At 45.6% G+C, this 23,999-nt stretch overlaps 1 protein-coding gene across 2 annotated transcripts in view; it reads right to left on the bottom strand.

Moving 5' to 3' along the window:
* Positions 1–23,999, bottom strand: part of LOC116986433 (integrin beta-1-like) — a 136,216-nt gene that overhangs the window by 6,153 nt on the left and 106,064 nt on the right. For both annotated transcript variants that reach the window (XM_033041972.1, XM_033041979.1), the window contains exons 13-14: positions 21,522–21,744; positions 20,243–20,447 (exon numbers count right to left, since the gene is read on the bottom strand). In XM_033041972.1, the coding sequence (XP_032897863.1) occupies positions 20,243–20,447; positions 21,522–21,744 (428 nt within the window). The remainder of the gene's footprint in view (positions 1–20,242; positions 20,448–21,521; positions 21,745–23,999) is intronic.

Genomic DNA, 23,999 nt, shown 5'->3' with positions numbered 1-23,999 from the left:
ACTTGAAAATGGCACTAAACTGGCGACTCTGTATCCCGTTTCTGTGTACTACTGCTATACACATATTGTATCTGAGATACTAATCTAATATGGATCTCAAGTGCTTATGTACAGTGATACTTGCACTGTATACAAAAAAATTATTTATCTGTACCTCAGTACATGTGACTAACAAAGTACCGTACTATACCAAAATGAAGGAATTGAAGTCAGAAATTCTTAATATTACCTGCCACATCCTAGAAAAGGAAAATGTACTAAGGAATGCAAAATTCCCAGTGTCATAGATAAGGGTAAATATTAAGAAAATTGGCTGAGACCAGACAGGTTTAAGGCAAAGTGTAGGAAGTTTAGAGGCAAACTGAGGACGAATATTCTTCACCCCGAGGGTGATTAAGATCTGGAGCACACTGGCAGTGTAAGGGCGGAGGCAGATAGTCACACAACGTTTGAGAAGCAACTGGCCAAGCACTTGAATTGTCAATCATTATACATCTGAAGATTCATTACAGGTCTGAAGAAGGGTCTCAACCCGAAACGTCACCTATTTCCTGTCTCCAGAGATGCTGTCTGACTCTCTGAGTTACTCCAGCTTTTTGTGGCTATCTTTGGTTTAAACCAGCATCTGCAGTTCCTTCCTGCACATTATAGGTCAGAAACCAAGTGCTGGTAAATGGGATTCATACAGAGAGGTTATTGATGGTCTGCATAGATGTGGTGGAAAGAAGAGCCTATTTCTGTGGTGTATTTTCTAACGCAAATTGGAGGAACAGGACCTCATATTTCGCTTTGGCTGCTTACAACCCAGCGGTATGAATATTAGCTTCTGACATCAAGCAACCCTTGCTTTCCCTCTCTCTCTCCATCCCTCCCCCATCCTAGTTCTCCAACCAGTCTGACTGTCCTCCTGATTAAATTTTATCTCTGTGTGCTTCGTTGTCGCCTTCCACTAGCTGTCAATGATCCATTCTACATTTTCCTTGACCTTCGTCCCCTTTGATCTCTCGTTTTCACACCTTTCCTATCCATATCTCTGTGTCTCCCTCTCCCCTGACTCTCAGTCTGAAGAAGGGTCTCGACCTGAAACTTCACCCATTCCTTTTTCCAGAGATGCTGCCTGTTCCGCTGAGTTACTCAGCACTTTGGGTCTATGTTGGGTGTAAACCAGCATCTGCAGTTCCTTCCTACACATACCTGCGTCATCTTGCTGCCTCGGATCTTGTGCAAATTAGCACGAGGTTGATGGATACTGATTTTTCATTTCTGTAACTGTACACGAGCATTATAATCAAATCATGTAATCTAATAGAAACATAGAAACATAGAAACATAGAAACATAGAAAATAGGTGCAGGAGTAGGCCATTCAGCCCTTCGAGCCTGCACCGCCATTCAATATGATCATGGCTGATCATCCAACTCAGTATCCTGTACCTGCCTTCTCTCCATACCCCCTGATCCCTTTAGCCACAAGGGCCACATCTAACTCCCTCTTAAATATAGCCAATGAACTGGCCTCAACTACCTTCTGTGGCAGAGAATTCCAGAGATTCACCATTCTCTGTGCGAAAAATGTTTTCCTCATCTCGGTCCTAAAAGATTTCCCCCATATCCTTAAACTGTGACCCCTTGTTCTGGACTTCCCCAGCATCGGGAACAATCTTCCTGCATCTAGCCTGTCCAACCCCTTAAGAATTTTGTAAGTTTCTATAAGATCCCCCCTCAATCTTCTAAATTCTAAATTCTAATCATTGTACTTATAGGCTCACTGTTCTATAAATAACAGTGTGGGGTCAATTTGTTTCTAACAAATCTCTTGCTTTGAGTCGCAATTGGTACACCCGAGTTGGCACATCCAGCAACTGAAGGCTTGCATTGTGGACCTTATTATACTTCATGAAGTCAGCTCATTTAAAACCTCATTAATGCCCAGTGTAAGATGGGAGCGCGGAACAGGTGGAGAGATGGATATGTTCCAGATGCTTCGAAGAGCAACTATGCAGAACAATCTGAGGGAACAGCGGACGAGTACTCTAATAGCTCAACACTGGATGCCAGAAGATGTCTGTCCAGAACAACTCCGTGACTTTGTGAGAATGCCCTTCGCAACATCAAGCGATAGAAATTTTAAAATGTCATGATCCACTGCAAGGAGGTAACAAAAAACTTTGCTGATCATAATATTATATAAGACAAACACAAGGTTGAGACAAGGTGGGGTTTCTTACAACCCAGCTGTATAAATATTGATTTCTCTAACTTCAAGTAATCCTTGCATCCCCACTCTCTCCATCCCTCATATTTCACTTGGGCAGCTTACAACCCAGCAGTATGAATATTGATTTCTCTAACTTCAAGTAATCCTTGCATCCCCTCTCTCTCCATCCCACATCCACCCAAGTCGTACCAGCTTCAAAGTTGTCTTGTTGAGTCTCATTGTCTGTAACACGTTTTCACCTAGCCCACAGCTAACGATGGCCTCTTTTCTTTATCATCGTTACTTTTTTGCATACCTTTCATTCATTTGTTCTTCATCTCACTACATCACTGTCTCTATCTCTCATTTCCCCTCTCAGTCTGACGAAAAGTCCCAAACCAAAGCATCGCCTATTCCTTTTCTCCAGATATGCTGTCTGACCCGCTGAGTTACTCCAGTTTTTTGTGCCCTTCAAGGATAAAAAAGATGGATATTCATGGGAGTGAGACCTGCACACCTTTCCGATAAAACAGTTTCACTTCATATGGACACTGCCGGTAATGGCAATGCTGCCTTTGGTAAGCAAAATGCAGGACAAATCTCAGTGGCCCAATGACCTGATGAGGACAAGCAGGATAACTGGATTCAACCACTTGGGCAGGACTGAAGCACGATATTAATCATCTTCGTATAGGTCTTCTATCAGTTAAAGAGGCTAAATTGTGTAGGAAGGAACTGCAAATGCTGGATTAAACCGAAGACAGACACAAAAAGCTGGAGTAACTCAGACAGCGTCTCTGGAGCAAAGGAATATAGAAACATAGAAACATAGAACATAGGTGCAGGAGTAGGCCATTCGGCCCTTCAAGCCAAGACCGCCATTCAATGATCATGACTGATCATCCAAAATCAGTACGCTGATCTTGCTTTCTCCCCATATCCCTTGTTTCCTTTAGCCCTAAGAGCTATATCTAACTCTCACTTGAAAACATCGGGTGAATTGGCCTCCACTGCCTTCTGCGGCAGAGAATTCCACATTCACAACTCTGGGTGAAAACGTTTTTCCTCATCTCCATCCTAAATGGCCTACCACTTATTCTTAAACTGTGACCCCTGGTTTTGGACTCCCCCAACATCGGGAACATTTTTCCTGTATCTAGCCCGTCCAATCCGTTAAGAATTTTATATGTTTCTATAAGATCCCCTCGCATCCTTCTAAATTCCAGTAAATACAAGCCCAGTCGACCCATTCTTTCATCATATGTCAGTCCCGCTATCCCGGGAATTAACCTGGTGAACCTACACTGCACTCCCTCAATAGCAATAATGCCCTTCCTTAAATTAGGAGATCAAAATTGCACACAATACTCCAGGTGTGGTCTCATCAGGACCCTGTACAACTGCAATAGCACCTCCTTGCTCCTATACTCAATAATCTCACTATGAATGCCAACATGCCTTTAGTTTTCTTCACTGCTTGTTATACTTGTATGCTTACTTTCAGCTACTGATGTACATTGACCCCCATGTCTCGTTGCACCTCCCCTTATCCTAATCTGACACCATTCAGATAATAATGTGCCTTCTCGTACTTGCCATTAACATGGATAACCTCACATTTATCCACATTATACTGCATCTGCCACTGCATCTGCCCACTCACCCAGCCTATCCAAGTCACCCTGCAGCCTCCTAGCATCCTCCTCGCAGCTCACACTATTACAATATGTGACGTTTCGGGTCGAGACCCTTCTTCAGACAACTTATGGTCAGGGATAGAGGACAAGGTTGGGTCAGGAGGGTCATAGGTTCCCCCAATAAACATTAAACATATTATGAATGTGTGTATCCTTTCTACTTCTGAGACATGGACTACCTACAACAGGCACATCAAAGCTCTGGAAAAAATACCACTGATTCTCCCTCCACAAAATCTTCCAAATTCATTGAAGGGAGAAGCAAACCAACAACAGTAGCAAGAACAAAATACATAGTGCTGGAGGAACACAGCCGATCAGGCAGAATCTGTGGAAGGAATGGACAGACCACATTTTGGGTCGCGACCCTTCTTCACGTTGCGTGGAGTGGTGGAGGAAGCTGGAAAAGGGAGTTGGGGATTGCGACCAATCTTGGCAAGTAACAAGAGGAAGGGTCTCGACGTGAAAACGTCACCCATTCCTTCTCTCCAGAGCTGCTGCCTGTCCCGCTGAGTTACTCCGGCACCTTAAGTCTATCCTAAGTGATAAGTGGATACAGGTGAGGGAACTTGATTGGAATAGTGGCAAAGGCTAGAGGTGAAAAGGAGACAAATAGATGTCAGACAAGGAAAGAAGAGGAGTGCAATGTAATGTAATGCTGGAGGAAGGGGCGTGTGTGAGAGGGGAGGAGAAAGAGGGTGAATAAAATGGAAATGGGGGATTTGGGGGTGGGAGATAAGCACACTGATGAAGGGAGAGGAGCAGAGTAACTGGGATGGTGAGAAACAGTGGGGGGAATGTGTGTGTACAGAGTGTGGGTGGAGGACAGGGAAAAGAGCAAGCAATTACGTTGGAAGAGGTGCACATGAACCCCTGTCTCACCTGGAATAGCTGCTGGTGTCTATGAATGTAGGTGAGAATGAAGGTGTAGGACAGGTGTATCTTCTTCGAACATAGAATGATCGCAGCAATGAGTGGGTTAACATATGATGAGCATTTGTCGGCACTGGGCCTGTACTCTCTGGAGTTTAGAAGAATGAGGTGGGACCACATTGAAACATACAGAATAATGAAATGCTTGGATAGAGTGGATGTGGAGAGGATGTTTAGTGGGAGAGTCTAGAGGATTTACCGGTAGCCTTAGAATTAAAGGGTGTTCTTTTAGGAAGGGGGAATTTCTTTAATCAGAGGGTGGTGAATCTGTGGAATTCTTTGCCACAGAAGGCTGTGGAGACCAAGACAACGGATATTTTTAAAGCAGAGATAGATAGATTCTTGATTAGTACGGGTGTCAGAGGTTATGGGGAGAAGGCAGGAAAATGGGGTTCGGAGGGAGAGATAGATCAGCCATGATTGAATGGCAGAGTAGACTTGATGGGCCAAGTGGCCTCATTCTGCTCCTATCACTTATGACCTGATGATAGAACAGTAGAGCACAGGAACATGTCCTTTGGCCGACAATGGCTATGCCGAGCAATATGCCTAGAACAACTTGTATCTGCTTGCACATAATCCCTCTTTCTCCTTTGCCTGCATGTGCATGCACCTCTCCAAAAGTCTCTTACATGTAAATGCTACTATGTTTACCGCCTCCACCATTACCCCCAGCAGCATGTTCCAAGCACTTACCAACCTCTATGTAAAAACTTAGCAGTGGGGGGAATGTGTGTGTACCCGACACATATTCATTTATTTTAAAATGTAACAACCTCCGCAGCACAAGACATTTGCAAGTTAATAGCTCCCATGTGTAGCAACAACCCTATTTTGCCCCATCAATTAGATGCACAGAATTGCTTGCCCAGAGTAGGGGAATTGAGGACCAGAGGACATAGGTTCAAAGTGAAGGGGAAAAGATTTAATAGGAATCTGAGGGGTACCTTTTCCACACAAAGGGTGGTGGATGTATGGAACGAGCTGCCAGAGGAGGTAGTTGAGTCTGGGACTATCCCAACGTTTAAGAAACAGTTTGACAGGTACATGGATAGGACAAGTTTGGAGGGATATGGGCCAAGCGCAGGCAGGTGGGACTAGTGTAGCTAGGACATGTTGGCCGGTTTGAGCAAGTTGGGCCAGAGGGCCTGTTTCCACATTGTATGACGATGACTCTAATCATCAGTTTATCAGTTTAAAAAAAGTTATCCATTAAAATATAGTACCAAGCTTTGAAAAAATATTTAGCTAAACTACCTTTCATGTCTTTCTATAGAAAACACTATTTACCTAAACTAGTCACGGATTCCAAATAAACAGTTCAAATCAACATCCCACGCACATATGATGTAATTCCCAGCTGATAGCGAGAGTTCAAGAATTGCATGGTCCTGTTCAAGTGAAGGGCACGGCTGACACGGGGAGGGGACCGTGGATGACAAAAGATATTAAGGCCTTGGTCAGTAGAAAGAAGGAGGCGTGAGTCAGCTTCAGGCAGCTGGAATCAAATGAATCCCTGAAGGAGAAGAAGGGACGCAGGATTATACTTAATAAATCAGAAGGGCAACAAGTCGAATCCAAAGAGATTTTAAATATATTTGGGGAGAGAGAGAGTAACCAGGGGGAGAATATGGCCCCTCAAGGACCATAGAGTCATCGAGTGATACAGTGTGGAAACTGGCCCTTCGGCCCAACTTGCCCACACCGGCCAACATGTCCCAGCTACACTAGCCCCACCTGCCTATCCATGTACCCATCTAACTGTTTCTTAAAAGTTGGGATCATCCCTGCCTCAACTACCTCCTGTGGCAGCTTGTTCCATACACCCACCACCTTTTGTGTGAAAAAATTACCCTTTAGATTCCTATTTAATCTTTTCCCCTTCACCTTATACCTATGTAGCAATGTTACAACATTTTGAGATTTTAAAAATCAAGTCTGTAATTTATCCCATTAGATAAAGCATAAAAATAAGTTTAATTTGACACCTAATTCACTTTCATATCTCAAGTATTTAAAAAGTTATGGCCATTTTCATACTCGGAAATGAGCATCTTGTTCCCTATTGATTTTCTATGGACATAACAAAAAAGCTGTGATCGTGAACAGTCAAAAGCCCATAACTTTCTTAAAAATTAAGAGAACTGAATGAAATTTTCAGTTATCATAGATTGAAGCATTCTGAAACAAATATAAAATAATCTTACTTGGATGACCTGAAATTAAAGCATATAATTAGTTAGTTACCTAATTGTAGCTAATTTCAGACTTCAATTACTAGATCTAAACATCTATCCATTTCTTAATAAATGATTAACATTTTTAAATAGCCTAAATGTCCAAATAATATTCACAAATAATTCACAATAAAACATGATTTTTAAATCTCATTTACATTAATTTATAGACCAAATGGAAGGAATTTAGTGTTCAATTGCTGTAAATAAATGCCCATTTAAATCAGCTTTCCAGTGTGTCCCTGTGGAACGCGCTGGTTTAGAACGTTCACATTGCGGTAGATTTGTGCCCCCAAATGCCGAGAAAAATACTGCGGGATATAATGGGCCCAAAATGAGCTACTCGCAATATTAAACTTTGTATAAAGGGATCTTTAGAAGCCCTTTTTAATGTAAAAATATACAGCCTAACTTCAATTATTTGCTTTATGAGACCCTGCGGTTGCTGGCGGTCGCGGGTTTAGAGATTGATTTTTAAACTACTATAACTATTATACGAGGCCTTTAAAACTAATAATAGCTTTTGCGACGGGGTCTTCCAGCGGTTTTTCGTTAATAATTAACTAGGCTGAACATCTTCGATTTGAACAGCCTAGAGAAAATCGCGTTTTAAACCCGCCCCCCTCTAAACGGCGCCAAAATCGCGCACACCCGCAGCGGCAGATTTTCAACGACGCTTCAGGTAGGCTTTGCAACATACCTAACCTATGTCCCTGATTCACCTACTCAGGGCAAGAGACTGTGCATCTACCTGATCTATTCCTTTCATGATTTCATACACCTCTATAAGATAACACCTCATCCTCCTGCTCTCCAGGGAATGGAGTCCCAGCCTACTCAACCTCTCCCTATAGCTCACACCCTATTGTCCTGGCAACATCCTTGTAAATCTTCTCTGTACCCTTTCCAGCTTGACGACATCTTTCCTATAACATGGTGCCCAGAATGGAACACAATATTCTAAATGTGGTCTCACCAACGTCTTATACAGCTGCAACATTATCTCCCAACTTCTATACTCAATACTCTGACTGGTGAAAACCAACGTGCCAAAAGCCTTTTTGTACATCCTGTCTAACTGCGACTCGACCTTCAAGGAACCATGCACCTGTACTCCTAGATCCCACTGCGCTACAGCACTCTGCTGCACCCTACAATTCACTGTGTAGGTCCTGCCCATGTTAGACTGCCCAAAATACAACACCTCACATTTATCTGTATTAACCATATATAACCATATAACAATTACAGCACGGAAACAGGCCATCTCGGCCCTACAAGTCCGCGCCGAACAATTTTTTTCCCTTAGTCCCACCTGCCTGCACTCATACCATAACCCTCCATTCCCTTCTCATCCATATGCCTATCCAATTTATTCTTAAATGATACCAACGGACCTGCCGCCACCACTTCCACTGGAAGCTCATTCCACACCGCTACCACTCTCTGAGTAAAGAAGTTCCCCCTCATGTTACCCCTAAACTTCTGTCCCTTAATTCTGAAGTCATGTCCTCTTGTTTGAATCTTCCCTATTCTCAAAGGGAAAAGCTTGATCACATCAACTCTGTCTATCCCTCTCATCATTTTAAAGACCTCTATCAAGTCCCCCCTTAACCTTCTGCGCTCCAGAGAATAAAGACCTAACTTATTCAACCTATCTCTGTAACTTAGTTGTTGAAACCCAGGCATCATTCTAGTAAATCTCCTCTGTACTCTCTCTATTTTGTTGACATCCTTCCTATAATTGGGCGACCAAAATTGTACACCATACTCCAGATTTGGTCTCACCAATGCCTTGTACAATTTTAACATTACATCCCAGCTTCTATACTCAATGCTCTGATTTATAAAGGCTAGCATACCAAAAGCTTTCTTTACCACCCTATCTATATGAGATTCCACCTTCAAGGAACTATGCACGGTTATTCCCAGATCCCTCTGTTCAACTGTATTCTTCAATTCCCTACCATTTATCATGTATGTCCTATTTTGATTTGTCCTGCCAAGGTGTAACACCTCACATTTATCAGCATTAAACTCCATCTGCCATCTTTCAGCCCATTTTTCCAAATGGCCTAAATCACTCTGTAGACTTTGGAAATCCTCTTCATTATCCACAACACCCCCTATCTTGGTATCATCTGCATACTTACTAATCCAATTTACCACCCCTTCATCCAGATCATTGATGTACATGACAAACAACAAAGGACCCAACACAGATCCCTGAGGCACCCCACTAGTCACCTGCCTCCAACCCGACAAACAGCCATCCACCATTACCCTCTGGCTTCTCCCATTCAGCCACTGCTGAATCCATCTTGCTATTCCTGCATTTATACCCAACAGTTTAACCTTCTTAACCAACCTTCCATGAGGAACCTTGTCAAAGGCCTTACTAAAGTCCATATAGACAACATCCACTGCTTTACCCTCGTCAATTTCCCTAGTAACCTCTTCAAAAAATTCAAGAAGATTAGTCAAACATGACCTTCCAGGCACAAATCCATGTTGACTGTTCCTAATCAGACCCTGTTTATCCAGATGCTTATATACATTATCTCTAAGTATCTTTTCCATTAATTTGCCCACCACTGAAGTCAAACTAACAGGTCTATAATTGCTAGGTTTACTCTTAGAACCTTTTTTAAACAATGGAACAACATGCGCAGTACGCCAATCCTCGGGGACTATTCCCGTTTCTAATGACATTTGAAATATTTCTGTCATAGCCCCGGCTATTTCTACACTAACTTCCTTCAATGTCCTAGGGAATATCCTGTCAGGACCTGGAGACTTGTCCACTTTTATATTTTTCAAAAGTGTCAATACTTCTTTTTCTTTGAAACTCATAGTATCCATAACTACTCTACTCGTTTCCCTTACCTCACATAATTCAATATCCTTCTCCTTGGTGAATACCGAAGAAAATAAATTGTTCAATATCTCCCCCATCTCTTTTGGCTCTGCAGATAGCTGCCCACTCTGTTTCTCCAATGGACCAATTTTATCCCTCGTTATCCTTTTGCTATTAATATAGCTGTAGAAACCCTTTGGATTTACTTTCACCTTACTTGCCAAAGCAACCTCATATCTTCTTTTAGCTTTTCTAATTTCTTTCTTAAGATTCTTTTTACATTCCTTATACTCCACAAGCACCTCATTTACTTCATGCTGCCTATGATTATTGTAGATCTCCCTCTTTTTCCGAACAAGATGTCCAATTTCCCTTGAAAACCAGGGCTCTTTCCAATTTTTACTGTTTCCTTTCAACCGAACAGGAACATAAAGATTCTGTACTCTTAAAATTTCCCCTTTAAATGTCCACCATTTCTCTTCTACATCTTTCCCATAAAACAAAATGTCCCAGTCCACTCCTTTTAAATCATCTCGCATCTCATCAAAGTTAGCCTTTCTCCAATCAAAAATCTCAACCCTAGGTCCAGTTCTGACCTCCTCCATAATTATATTGAAACTAATGGTATTGTGATCACTGGACCCGAAGTGCTCCCCAACGCATACCTCCGCCACCTGTCCCGTCTCGTTTCCTAACAGGAGGTCCAGCACTGCCCCTCCTCTAGTAGGTACCTCTATGTATTGCTGCAAAAAACTATCCTGCACACATTTTACAAACTCCAAACCATCCAGCCCATTTACAGAATGTGTTTCCCAGTCTATGTGTGGAAAGTTGAAATCTCCCACAATCACTACCTTGTGCTTACTACTAATATCTGCTATCTCCTTACATATTTGCTCTTCCAATTCTCGTTCGCCATTTGGCAGTCTATAGTACACCCCTATAAGTGTTGCTACACCTTTCCCACTTCTCAGTTCCACCCAAATAGCCTCCCTAGATGAGCCCTCCAATCTATCCTGCCAAAGCACTGCTGTAATATCTTCCCTGACTAGCAATGCAACACCACCACCTCTTGCCCCTCCAATTCTATCACACCTGAAGCAACAAAATCCTGGAATATTTAGTTTCCAATCACAGCCCTCCTGCAACCATGTTTCACTGATCGCCACAACATCATACTTCCAGGTGTCTATCCAGACTCTAAGCTCATCCACCTTTCTTACAATGCTCCTAGCATTAAAATATGCACATTTAAGAAACCCCCCGTCTCTTCTTCTCTGTTTATTTCCTTTTTTTTCTTTCTCCTCTTGTGTCCGAGTGCTTCCCTTTTCTGCTTCCTGCCTCCCATTCTGTCTACTAGCTTTCTCTATTTGAGTCCCTCGCCCCAACCATTCTAGTTTAAAGTCTCCCCAGTGACCTTTGCAAATTTCCCCACCAGGATGTTGGTCTCCCTCGGGTTCAAGTGCAACCCATCCTTTCTGTACAGGTCCCACCTTCCCCAAAAGAAGTCCCAATGATCCAGAAACTTGAATCCCTGCCCTCTGCACCAGTCTTTCAGCCACGCATTTATCCTCCACCTCGCTCCATTCCTACTCTCACTGTCGCGTGGTACAGGCAGTAATCCTGAGATTGTTACCTTTTTGGTCCTTTTCCTTAACTCTCCTCCCAACACCCTAAATCCTCCCTTCAAGACCTCTTCACTTATTTTACCTATGTCATTTGTACCAATATGTACCACGACCTCAGGCTCCTCTCCCTCTGATTTCAGGATATCTTGGATGCGTTGAGACACGTCCGAGACCTTGGCACCAGGGAGGCAGACCACCATCCTGGTCTCCTGACTGCGTCCACAGAAACGCCTATCCGACCCCCTAACAATAGAGTCCCCAATTACTATTGCCCTCTTCTTTTTTTCCCTACCTTTCGGAGCAACAGGGCCGGTCTCTGTGCTGGAGGCCCGTCCGCTGTTGCTACCCCCGGGTAGGCTGTCATCCTCATCCGTACTCAAACAGGAGTACTTATTTGCAAGGTGTACCGACATTGGAGTACTCCCTCGTTCCTGCCTCTGCCCCTTGCCCTTCCTTAGCGTGACCCACATGTCTCTCTCCTGTGGTTTTGGAGTGACCACCTCCCTATAACTCCCCTCTATGACCTCGTCACTCTCCCTGACCAGACAGAGGTCATCGAGCTGCAGCTCCAGGAACCTAATACGGTCCCTTAGGAGCCCCACCTCTCTGCACCTGGTGCAGATGTGGACGTCTGGAGGGCCATCCACCACCATGACCTCCCACATCTGACATCCAGAACAGTACACTGCTCTGACTGTCATTCTCTCGCCTTACCCTGGATCCGATACCAGTATAATCCAATAGAAACTGCTGGGAGAAATCAGCAGGTATCTGACACAAACAGCTGCTCCCTCTTGCCCTTTAAACTGCACCTGAGGTTGCACCCAATCAGCTGCTTCCTCTAGTCTGCTTCCACCAATCAGCGGCTTCCACCAGAAACCCTCCCTGTGGAGTGTGGAACGTTATGGGATTTGGTAAGCCCTGACCCTCCTCCGCTGTCTCCAACGGTTATTAAATTCCATGAAAGAGGACCTTTATGTTCAGAGCCATAGGATATGGGTGAGATCCTTCATGAATAATTCTTTGTTTTTGCTGTGGAGAAAGATATGCAAACTAGGGAAGACACCAAGTGCTGGAATAACTCCTTGGAGATGCTGCCTGACTTACTGAGTTACTCCAGCATGTTTGTGTCCTTGTTTGTAAACCAGAATCTGCAGTTCCTTATTTCTACATGAAAACCTGGGAAATTGGGGGATGTTAATATTGATGTCTCAGGGACAGTGCACAAACCTCCAGTGGAGGTTGCTGGAGGTCATAAAATATATGAAGGTAGATGTAGATGGTTTATGCATGCAACCAATAAGGTAGCTACCTCAGTACCACTAACCACGCCTTAGTTATCAAGTATAATAACACTCTCTCTTCCTCTCTCTCTCTCTCTCTCCAGCATGGTGACAGACTGCATGCAGTTAGTGCTGGATCATGTTTAATCTGTGTGTTTATTAAAGAGTTAAGTAAAGTTACAAGTGTGTGAGATTGACTTCTTTACATGGTGTCGGCAAGTTAATTCTCGCGCCTCCTGTTTATCGGGTTTTATTTCTTGAGTTTGTTTCTTTGTCGGAGTTTCACTCTCCTTGTGTCACCTGGCATCCTCATGCTGCAAACCCGCGCCCCTGGTCTTTGATGCAGACATAGCGGAGCGATGGGCGACTTTTGAGATGGATTTTACCCACTACATGAACATTGCTCATCACAACGATCCTGATGCCGTTAAAGCGTCCCTTTTTCTAAATCTTGCTGGTCCTGATGCCATGAGGAGAGCACAAGCCTTCACCTACAGTCCCGCGGTCCGGGATGAACATGATCAGGTCCAAGTACCTGCAGAGTCTGCCGACGACCCGGTATGTCTGTTGCGAAAATTCGCTGAGCTTTGTGACCTGCCCTCTAACCGCATTTTAGAGAGAGCCAAGTTTTTTACGAGAAAGCAGCAGCAGAGGTGCCGGTTTGATAATATGACTGAACAGCTTACTAGAGACATTCTAGTGACAGGGATGCTCGATCAGAAATTACGATCGGAGCTATTGAGGAAACCAGATCTTACTCTAACCGAAGCCATGCACGCATGCAGGTTAGCCGAAGTCGTTGACTTGCTGTTCGGACAGCGGGGGTCTGATAATAAATTGATTAATTTAACTGGTCTCAACAGGTCTCAACGTCCTAACATAGTTAACACCAGACCCATGTCGCAGGCCATCTAGGTCCCCGGCGGCCAAGGCGTTAAAAAATGCCCTAATTGCGGTTATGTGCATTCAATGCAGTCGCAGTGCCCGGCTTACGGAAAATCCTGCAATTTCTGCAAGAAATTGAACCATTTCTCGGCTGTCTGCCACTCCCGTGGGAAACTTCCCCCAGCTTCTAGACAAGTCCTAAACAACTTGGTGCAAGTTGATAGCGAGTTTGGTTCCCAGTCCTCTCTCGACACTGCCCACGACTCTGAGCCAATTAGTTCTCAAGGAGATGCTAGTGTTTTCACACTCCTACACGAACCTGCTCGACTCACGGATCCTTCGGTCCTTGTTACTGTCAACAATTCGACCTTCTCCGCTAAGCTCGACACGGGGGCGAAGGTCAATGTTATGTCAACAAGCCTGTTCAGAAAGATTAGGCACAATGAGCAACCAAGTGCTGACTGTTCGATTTTACATGCTTACGGGGGCGAGGAGCTGAAACCAGTGGGCAAGGCCATTTTCAATTGTGTGCTGCAGAGGTCATCGCGGGCTCTCACGTTCTATGTTCTCGACTCTGATTGTGTGACTTTGTTGGGCAACCAGGCATGCCAGGACCTGGGACTAGTCTCGTTCGACCGCACTGTCCATGAGGTGCGGGTGATGTTGGATCCGATATCTGAGTACCCGGACCTGTTTGATAATGAGCTGGGCAAACTGCCTTTCGTCTACAAGATCGCCACCGACCCAAAGGTGGCGCCTGTGGTCCATGCACCACACAGAGTACCCCTTGCTATGAAGGACAAGGTTGAATCGATGCTGAAGAGCATGGTTGCGATGGGAGTGCTGGAGGCAGTTAGCGAGCCCACCAAGTGGGTCTCCACCATGGTTGCCACGCTAAAGAAGGACAAGAACGAGATAAGAGTGTGCATCAACCCAAAGGACCTGAACCTCGCAATTAGGCGACCGAACTACCCCATGAGAACCGTGGAAGATGTTGCGGCTCAAGTCGGCCAGGCCACGGTTTTCTCCGTCCTCGATGCCAAAAGTTCCTTCTGGCAAATACCACTCGACAAACGCTCCTCCGATCTTACAACGTTTGCTACTCCGTATGGCAGATTCAAATTCCTGCGGATGCCATTCGGAATCAACTCTGCCAGCGAGGTGTTCCAGAGGTCCATGGAACAGCTGTTCGCTGGCATGCCGTGCGCCATCATCGTGGATGATATCCTAGTCTACGGGGAGAATGCCGCCGAACATGACAAAAACCTGCGCCGGGTCCTGGACCGGGCCCGACAGATCAATTTAAAACTGAACATAAAAAAGTGCAGATTTGGCGTCTCTGAAGTGCCTTACGTCGGGCATATCTTCACTTCTGATGGACTAAAGCCTGACCCACAAAAGACTGCTGCAATTTCCGAGATGCCAGCCCCAACCGATGTCCTCGGTCTGCAACGCTTCCTAGGCATGGTCAATTACCTCGGTAAGTTTATTCCTAATCTCAGTGAGCTGAGCTCGCCCCTGAGGCAACTAACTAAAAAAGACACTGCCTGGTCCTGATTCCCACAACACCAACAGGCTTTCGAATCTCTGAAATCTAAGCTGACCAGCACCCCGACACTTAAATTCTTTGACCTGCGCCGTCCCATTGTTGTTACCTGTGATGCCTCCCGTTTTGGACTCAGTGCTGCTTGCCTGCAGCTCTTTGATGACGGATCGCTGCTACCTGTTTCGTATGCCTCGCGAACCATGACCGACACGGAGCAACGGTATGCTCAAATCGAGAAGGAGCCCCTCGCGGTTGTGTTTGCTTGCTCCAAGTTTAAAGATTTCCTTTTCCACAGCAGATTCACGGTCGAGACTCACCACCAGCCACTAGTGACAATTCTTAGCAAGCCCATACATGTTGCCCCTGCCAGACTGCAGCGCATGATGCTGCAGCTCCAACGTTTTGATTTCCATCTGGTTTACAAATAGGACACTGAAATGCATGTGGCCGATACTCTATCTCGTGCCCCACGGGCCTCCTGTGACCGCCACCCCTACGGGCAAGAAAACCTCTTGGTGTTGAACGTCAACATCGTCCCAACCAGGCAACTTCAGTGCCTGATCCAACACACCGCCGCTGACACTGCGTTGCAGCAGCTCGCAGCTGTCATCAAGCGCGGCTGGCCCAACAAACGGACAACTTTGCCATCGGGTGCCCAACCGTTCTCCCTGGTCCGCGATGAGCTGGTGCTCCAAGATGGTGTTATCGTCAAAGGCCACAAGGTCGTGGTTCCGGCCTCTCTGTATGATCTCTACTACAACGCAGCCCATAGCGGTCATCCTGGGGTCGATGCCACTATTTCTCACGCTCAGGGACAATTCTACTGGCCTGGTATGGCCAAATATATCAAGGACCGAGTTTCCTCCTGCTCCACCTGCAACAACCTCGCCCCGCACCAGCAGCGACAGCCCCTTTTGCAGCAGCCGGCGCCTGCCATGCCCTGGACATCGCTGGCTGCCGACATATTCGAATGGCGGGGCAAGCAGTTTCTTGTCCTGGTGGACTCGTACTCCAACTGGTTCAAGGTGGACCTACTTCCTTCAATCACCTCCGAGATGGTCATCAGCAGACTGCGCAGGCACTTCGCCACCTTCGGTGCCCCTGTCCGTTTACAAACTGACAATGGCCGACAATTTACCAGCGCTGAATTCAAATCTTTCGCTGCCAAGTGGAACTTTCATCATTACACTAGCAGCCCGGAGTATCCACAAAGCAACGGCCTTGCCGAGCGAGCCGTGCGGAGTGCTAAGGGTCCGCTTGAGCAGACCCGCCTGTCTAACTCCGATTTCTACCTGGGCTTACTTAACCTCCATAACATCTCCCGTGACCCGACCATGGGTTCCCTTGCCCAGCGTCTGATGTCGAGGACAACCAGGCCACCTATGCCGATCGCTCAACAGACCCTGCTACCCAAGGTATTCGAGCCTGCCGTTGTCCAGCAGCGGATTGAACAGAAGCGTGAGGTTCAACGGCGTTCCCACGACAGGTCCTGCCGCCCGCTGACGTCCCTACTGCCCGGGCAAGTCGTTCGGTTGCAAACTAGCACCGGCTATTCCCGTCTCGCGACCGTAGTTGGTGTGGCTGATTCGCCTCGTTCTTACCTGGTGGACTATGAAGGGACTGTCTATCGTCGGAGCCGTCAACACCTGTTGGCTGTGAACGAGCCGAAGCCTCCACCTGCGGGTCCTTGTGCTCCACCTCTGCGGTCCCAGCCTGCCCCTGCCGGCTTTCCTGCTGCTCCCTGCATGCCCCAGACCCCTCACTTGTTGCGTTCTCCTCCACCGCTGCCGCCAGGTTCTGGCCGGTTTGCCTCCCCTCCTGCACGTTTTCCCTCCCCTCCTGTGTCTCCTGCTCCGGCTGCGTCTCCTCCTGTTTTAACTGCTGCTACGGATGCGTCTCCTCCTGGTTTAACTTTCTCGCCTACTTCTGCTGCGCCTTCTCTTCTTTCTGATGGGGGGGGGGGAAGGTGTTGTATGCACGCGTTCGGGTCGCATTGTTAAGCCGCCTGTCCGCTACGGTGACTTTGTTTAGATTCGTATATTGTATATAATCACACTGCCATGGCTCTATTTCAATTCTGATTTCTAAGGGGAAGGATGTAGATGGTTTATGCATGCAACCAATAATGTAGCTACCTCAGTACCACTAACCACGCCTTAGTTTTCAAGTATAATAACACTCTCTCTTCCTCTCTCTCTCTCCAGCACGGTGACAGACTGCGTGCAATTAGTGCTGGATCATGTTTAATCTGTGTGTTTATTAAAGAGTTAAGTAAAGTTACAAGTGTGTGAGATTCACTTCTTTACAGTAGATAAATCTCCAGTACCTGAACAGGTCTATCTACGGACACTGTGGGAAGCTAGACCCTGGCTGAGAAATTGGCATCATCATTTGCCATGGGTGAGTTGATGGAAGACTAAAGGATAGCTGAAGTTGTGTTTATATTTGAGGACTGCAAAATAAAAGCTACTAACTATAGATAAATAAGCCTAAAACCTGTGGTAGGTAAGTTACTGTAGGGCATTCTGAGGTATAAAATATATGTAGGAGCCATTAAGCTTAAATCAGCATATTATAACCATGTCGAACATTTTAGTTTTTATCTGTCTGTACTTTTGTAGGTGGGATTTGATACGTAGAAGGGGTGAGTCTTTTTCTAGAGGAGACCAGCGCAGACTCATAGATTAGGAGTCAGTTGGGTCTCGGAAGGAATGTGAGAATATAGTTCTTTACCATTCACACTCATGACATGATCTTGACACACACAAGTTAATGAGACAACATACTTTTATAAGAAGAAACTTTCATATGATTCATATAAAATGAATGGAACAGCGAATGAAGTGGCGGATTATTTCTTTGCTCTGGACTACTTCAATAAAGGACCAATTAATCATGAAACAACATTTGGAAGATTCGTTTTTTACTATCTTAAGTGTGTTGTGAGTGTGTAAACTATACCTCCAACCCATCCCTGAGGAGTAATGGCGATCAAAGTTGGACTTTGACAACGTCGTAAAGACTGCCATTATAATATAAGGTAGACAAAAATGCTGCAGAAACTCAGCGGGTGAGGCAGCATCTATGGAGCGAAGGAATGGGTGACGTTTCGGGTCTAGACCCTTCTTCAGACCGATTATTAATGCTATTATAATATACATGCATTTGGAAAGACAAGGGTACATTAGAGGTAGTCAGCATAGCTTTGTGTGTGGTAGATCACGTCTTGCCAATCTAAAGAAGTAGTTAAGAACGTCAATGGGGGCAGGGTAGTAGATGTAATCTACCTGGATTTCAGCATTGCCCTTGATAAGGTTCCACAACAAGGTTACTTTAGAGCATTAGATTGCATGTGATCCAGAGAGAGCAGGATTTGTACTTGGACTTGGATAGGTAATTGGGTAGATGGTAGGAAGCAGAGAATGATGGTGGAAAGTTGTTGTTGCAATGCAGGCCTGTGACTAGAGGTGTGCCTCTGAGTTAGGTGTTGCGCCATTGTCATTTATATCAATGATTTGGATCACAGTTTACAAGGGATGGATAGGAAGTTTGTTGATAACACTAAAATAGGTCATTTCATAGACAGTGAACAATGTTACCAAAAAATACAGTGGGATCTTGATCAGCTGGGTAAATGGGCCAAGGAATGGCAAATGGAGTTCAATTTAAATAAATGTGAGGTGTTTCATTTGGTAAGTTAAACCAGGACAGGACTTACACAGTAAATGGCTCTCAAAAGAACAGAGGGATCTAGGAGTGCAAGTACATTGTTCCATGAAAGTAGTGATAAAGATAGACAGGGCAGTGAAGAAGGTTCTTGGCATGCTGACCATCAGAAAGGATATTGAGTATAGGCGTTGGGATGTTATGTTGCAGTTACACAAGCCATTTTTCAGGCCACACTTGGAGTATTGTGTTGTGTTTTGGTCATCCAGCTGTAGGAAGAATTTCATTAAGCTGGAAAGAGTGCAAGAATTGCGAGGATGTTGCCAGGACGTGAGGGGTGGAGTTAATGAGAAGTTGGGCAGACTGCATCATTATTCCTTGGAGCAGGGGAGACTGGGTGTGATATTACAGTGTCAGAAGGCTCAGAAATGGAAAGGACTCAAATGCAGGCTCACCGAGAAGTACTGAAGAAAACCCAAAATCCAAACTTGAATGGAACCGGAAGATATAGACCTGGAAACGACAGAACTCAGAACTGCTATCAGCACCCAATTGGTGATGATCTCAGGTATTGATAGCAAGTGATCGATTAGGGGAGCAGATTAAATGCAGGTGTAACTTCTAATAGCTCAGGGGAGGAGTGTGGAAAGAGTTGCAAGTGTCTGGAGGTGTGGCAAGTGTGACAGATAGAGGTTTATGAGGGACAGAGTAAGGGTGAATACACAGTCTTCCCCATATATGAAACAAGCTGCCAGAGGAACCAGTTGAGGCAGCTACAATAACAAAATTTAAAAGACATTTTGACACATACATGTTTAGAAAAGGTTTAGAGGGATATGTGCCCAATGCACGGAAATGGGACGAGCTTAGTTGGCTACCTAAAGGGCCTGTCCCACGATGCCTGACCCAAGAGCTCTCCGGAGTTAAAAAAAAAATCAAACTTGTGGTAAGTACATAGAATGTTCGTAGTGGGTACGTCGGAGTTCGTGGATGTCTCGTAGTGGCTCGTAATGCTAACGGCAGGTACTCGGGAAACGCGGTAACTCGTGAAGTTTTTCAACAGTGTGAAAAATGTCCAAGAGTAAAAAAATACTCGTGATGAGGTACGACGAGTTTGATTTGTTTTAAACTCGGGAGAGCTCTTGGGTAAACTCGCATCGTGGGACAGGGCCTTTAGTCAAAATGGGTGAGTTAGGCCAAAGGTCCTGTTTCCGTGCCGTATGAATGTCACTCCATGACTGCTGGATCTCTGTGAATCACAGTGTCTAAACCTGAAGCAAATCCATAGATTAAAATTCACTTTGTCATTCTTACATAGGGTATGAACACATTAACCATTGGAATATTTTGGTCGTTGACAAAATACGAGAAGTAGAACAAGCCATTGTCCGAATCCCAAAACGCACAAATCGGTTGTGACATCAGAACCTTGCGCTCCACCAAGCTTACTTCAAACTTGCACTGATCACAGGTATCTTTTTTGGGTCCGCTGTTAAAGGTTTTACATTGAACACAGAACCTGTATGATGTGAATATGAAGAGGTAAAGGCCACATTAGCGAAAGCAAACATAACACAATTATCTGACAGCTGAACTGCAGGCCAGTTGGGATAATAGTCCGAAATCACATTTTGTTGGGTTTAGGCATGGCTCCAAGAGTGGATGCAATGTATGGCATGATTATAACTCATGATTTAAAAAAGGCATATGAATGAATTTGAAGATGCAGTCACCTACATTTTCAAAAGGTAGATATATAACTAAAGTACTTCACATTAATTTACTTTTACTTGTCTTCTAAATTCTAAATCTAAATAAAAAGTTCTAAATTCATAATAAAAAACATTCCAACAGAGAAATATCAGATCATTACCTTCAAGCACAAAATTATGTCATTTTGTTTGAAGGAGTTAATCAACAACAGATACGTTGAAGATTTGCTGGAATAGTTTTGGGGATGATGATTTATGTTATATGGAAAAGCTGGAGAAACCCCTATTGTTCTTCACAAGCAGTAAAGGATGAGGGGGAATATGACAGAGCTGTTTCAAATTAATGGGAGATTTCGGCAGAATATAGGGGGAGTAACTATATCAGTTATATATAACAAAGTGTGAAAGTGCTCACCACCAGATTCTGGGACAGTTTCTTCCCAGCTGTTATCAGGCAACTGAATCATCCTACCACAACCAGAGAGCAGTCCTGAACTATTATCTACCTCATTGATGACCCTCGGACTACCCTTGAGTGGACTTTGCTGGCTTTACCTTGCACTAAACGTTATTCCCTTATTATGTATCTATACACTGTAAATGGATGATTGTAATCGCGTATTGTCTTTCTGCTGACTGGATAGCATGCAACAAAAGATTTTCACCGTACCTCGGTACAGGTGACAATAAACTGAACTAAACTGAACTGTTCCCCACATGAGAGAAAAGAAACGGCAGACCTGCAGGAAATGAATGAAGGATTCTCCAAGAGAGAGCCAGCATGGATGTGAAGGGTCAAATGGCTCAATCAATTTGTTATTACTCGGGCTCCATGAAGCAATGAAGGGATTACGCACGGCACACATCAATTTAGTACTCACCTTTGAATGGAGCAGACGCCTTCACAAGTGGGGCATTGCTCACAAGTTAGCCCACTAAACATTGGGCCTGTGCACCTGCATTTCCCGCATTCGCAAACTCCTTGGCCGTTACATAACATGCCGTTGGCTGAGACACACGACGACACATCCAGCGAACATTCACAGGCATTGCCCGTAAAACCTGGCGAGCAGCGACACACTCCACAATCACAAGCACCATTTCCTGCAGAAAAAAACAAATGGTCAAATGGACAACTTGTCAGTGTATCTTCATCGAGCCTTACCGCCAAACTCTACTTCCCACTAGTTCTGATAATCATTAAATTTGAAGGCAAAGTTGATTCATTGAAACAAATCCACGTCTCCACTCACCAACTCAAAGGTTCAAAGGTTCAAAGGTTGATTTATTGTCACATACACCTAGATGTAGTGAAATTCCTTTTGCCAATGCAGCACATAAGAAAGAATACAAACATAACAATAATAAATAGCTTTAACATAAAAACATCCCCCCACAATGGTTCCCATTATGGGGGAAGGCACAAAGTCCAGTCCCATCCCCAATGTCCACCCATAGTCGGGCCTATTGAGGCCTCCACAGTTGCCTCTACGGAGGCCCGATGTTCCAGGCCGTCCTCGCCGGGTGATGATGTTCCGGCGTCGGGAGAGTCCTCTCAGCGGCATGGGAACCCTGGAACGGCCGCCTCCCTACTCGAGACCGTGGCTTCCGGAGCCGACAAGGCCACGCCGAATGCTCAACTGGCGATCTCGTCGCAAGATCCTAGGCTCCCGATGGAAAGTTTCAGCGCCGCCGCCCGCAGCTCCGCGATGTTTTTAACGCCGGTCCCAGCTCACCGGAGTTCCAGCGCGGCGACCCAGGCAAGGCACCGCCCGCCCCGCAATGGCGCTCCAGCGCTGCACCGCCGTCCTCAGACCCGCAGCTCCGCCGCCGCCGCCGCCGATGCCGGTGCCGCCGCCGCCGATGCCGGTGCTGCCGCCGCCAATGCCTAGGCTCCGGGCGGTCCCCTCGCTCCTCGGACCCGCAGCTCCGCAGCCGCCGCCGCCGATGCTCCGGGCGGTCCCCTCAGGAAATACCGCTCCAGGCCCGCTGGTAGGCCGCGAGGACGGGTCGAAAGTGCAGCCCGGAGAAAAGCTGCATCTCCGACCAGGTAGGGACCCTGAAAATTAGTTTCCCCCTTCCCCCCCCCCCCTCCCCACACATAAAAAAGCTAGAACTCCTTAAAAACAAAACACTAAACTAACTAAAAATAAGAAAAAAGAAATGAAAAACAGACAGCTGCAGGCTAGGCAGCCATACCCCCTACAGGTCGGCGCCAATCCTTGACCTGCTCCACAATGTAGGCTAAACAATACAGTCATACTCCGATAATCTCTGATCCGATCTGTGATCAATCACAGGCATTTCACAGGGCATCTCTTGGAATTGAATTGAATACTTTGTCACATGTGACAAGTCACAGTGAAATTCTTTGCTTCCTCTCCTTGCCAAGGTATGCAAATAGTCGCCCATAAAGGGTGCTTACTAAGTTACAAATTCCCCCCCTATGCCAGGTCCCCCATTGTTTCCCCCCCCCCCCCCCACCCCTCACGGCGGTCCCCCACACTGGGTCCTCCATTGTTCTTCATGGTGGTCCCCTCACGCTGTTTCCCCATTGCTCGTCCCCCTCCCTCACGGCAGTCCCCCCATGCCGGGTCCCCGTTGCTCTATCTCTCGCACCGACCAGCGATCCCCGCACACTGACACTATCCCACACACACTAGGGACAATTTTACACTCATACCAAGCCAATTAACCTACAAACGTGTACTTCTGTAGAGTGTGGGAGGAAACCGAAGATCTCGGAGAAAACCCACGCAGGTCACGGGAAAAACATACAAACTCCGTACAGACAGCACCCGTAGTTGGGATCGGACCCGGGTCTCTGGCACCGAAAGCGGTGTAAGGCAGCAACTCTACCGCTGCACCACCGTGCCCACCTATCTGGACAAGTGTGAAGTGCGACACTTTGGTGAAGGTATACAGATATTGGCAGGACCCGTGACTTCATATACAAAGAGATCATGGAGTTCAAGCCCTCTAGTCCCTGAAAATTGCAACATGAGTGGTGAAGAAGGTGTGTGGTATGCTTGCCATCATTAGATGAGGCAGCGAGAATAAGGGCAAGGAAGTCATGTTATCTATATTACTAAAAGTTTGATCTTGACCATTTCCTGTTGTTCTGTATATTGATTTATTTTTAAACGCTGCCACTTACGGCAGTGATTTTTGGCCATCTTACTCAGAGTCCCCCTCTGCTGCATAGGACAAGAGGATTTTTCCCATCAATGAAAAATAAAAGAGTTATTAGTGTTTTAAAAATGTTGAGTATCTCTCTCCTGAAGGCCGTGCCCCTTCCGGAGGGACCATAAAACCCGGAAGTGTTGAGTGCCTCAATCAGTCTATGCAAGATGGGGGAG

This window comes from Amblyraja radiata, chromosome 2 (genome assembly GCF_010909765.2).
Source record: "Amblyraja radiata isolate CabotCenter1 chromosome 2, sAmbRad1.1.pri, whole genome shotgun sequence".
NCBI classification, from domain to species: Eukaryota; Metazoa; Chordata; class Chondrichthyes; order Rajiformes; family Rajidae; genus Amblyraja; species Amblyraja radiata.
Note: the sequence above shows the minus strand (reverse complement) of the source record. Positions and strands in the feature narration are given on the sequence as shown.